Source organism: Nematolebias whitei, chromosome 19 (genome assembly GCF_014905685.2).
Source record: "Nematolebias whitei isolate Nwh7 chromosome 19, NemWhi1, whole genome shotgun sequence".
NCBI classification, from domain to species: Eukaryota; Metazoa; Chordata; class Actinopteri; order Cyprinodontiformes; family Rivulidae; genus Nematolebias; species Nematolebias whitei.
In genome coordinates this window covers 39078318-39079450 of record NC_056516.1, presented here as the reverse complement: position 1 = coordinate 39079450, position 1133 = coordinate 39078318, and the positions used below count along the sequence as shown (strand labels likewise).

The window sequence follows — 1133 nt, the reverse complement described above, 5'->3', positions numbered from 1 at the left end:
AAAACCAGCTGCTCACATGGTCAAGAAGGACCATCAGCCTAACAGTGTGCTAATGATCCATTGTTAGGCTGATGGTCCTTCTTGAGCATGTGATCAGCTGGTTTTGGTTGTCAGCAGCAAACTGGTTGATCCACTCTGAGAAGGTGCTATTTAAGAGACTGAGCTGAAAACAGCACCTCAGACTGAGGAAGTCCTCAGGATGAGAGACGAAACGTTTCTACATTTTTTTGCTTTGTTTTGTTTTTTGTTTTTTTGAATGTCCAGAGGACCAGATTGAACTTTTTTGGATTTTTCTACCTGGATTACTGAGCAGCATCAGGATATATTAAAAAAGGTTACAAACGTGATTTACCATGTCCTGGGCGGCTGAAGATCTTCACCAGCAGAACCTCTGTTGGCCCGGAGCTCTCGAACATTCAGGCTCTTGCTCTGATCAGCGTTTTATTTCTGATCTGAACCGGAGAACGTTTTGAAACAAACCTCTTGAAGAACTCGTTTTTCTACTTCATTGGAGCACAAACCTGCCGCTCAGAGCTGAGGAGCCCAACGTCTCATGATGTGTCCCAAACCATCTGTTGTTCTATATCCATCGAGATGCACATGTGAACTTAACGTCTGACCCTCTGTTTGCTCCTCAGTCATCGAGGCCAACCATCATGTGACCGAGTACATCCCAGAAAGCGCCCTGCTCATCTGCTGCGGCTTCATCCTGGGGGGGATGATCTGGGGGGCAGACAAGACGCAGACCTTCAAGCTGACCCCTCGGGCCTTCTTCTTCTTCTTGTTGCCGCAGATCATCCTGGACGCCGGCTACAGCATGCCCAACAAGATGTTCTTCACCAACCTGGGGGGCATCCTGATCCACGCCATCATCGGGACCTGCTGGAACGCCGCCAGCCTGGGGCTGTCTCTGTGGGGGTGTCACAAGGGCGGAGCCATGGGTGACCTTTTTACTTTATTTCTCTGACACTGAAGGAAGCTGTGACAGATCATTTATAACCTTTCTTACATTATTTTATTTTTTATTGTTGTTATTATTGTTTTAATTATATTATTATTATTACTATTGTTAATATTGATATTATTGTTATTATTATTATTATTATTATTAATAATAGTTATTATTGTTATTA

General features: G+C 44.0%; 1 protein-coding gene across 1 annotated transcript; it reads left to right on the top strand.

The window, feature by feature from the left end:
- Positions 1-353: 353 nt before the first annotated feature.
- Positions 354-967, top strand: LOC119425540 (sodium/hydrogen exchanger 3-like). The gene is made up of 2 exons (XM_037693067.1): positions 354-393; positions 639-967. Exons 1-2 carry the CDS (start codon positions 354-356, stop codon positions 965-967), a joined length of 369 nt encoding a protein of 122 aa, XP_037548995.1.
- Positions 968-1133: the final 166 nt, after the last annotated feature.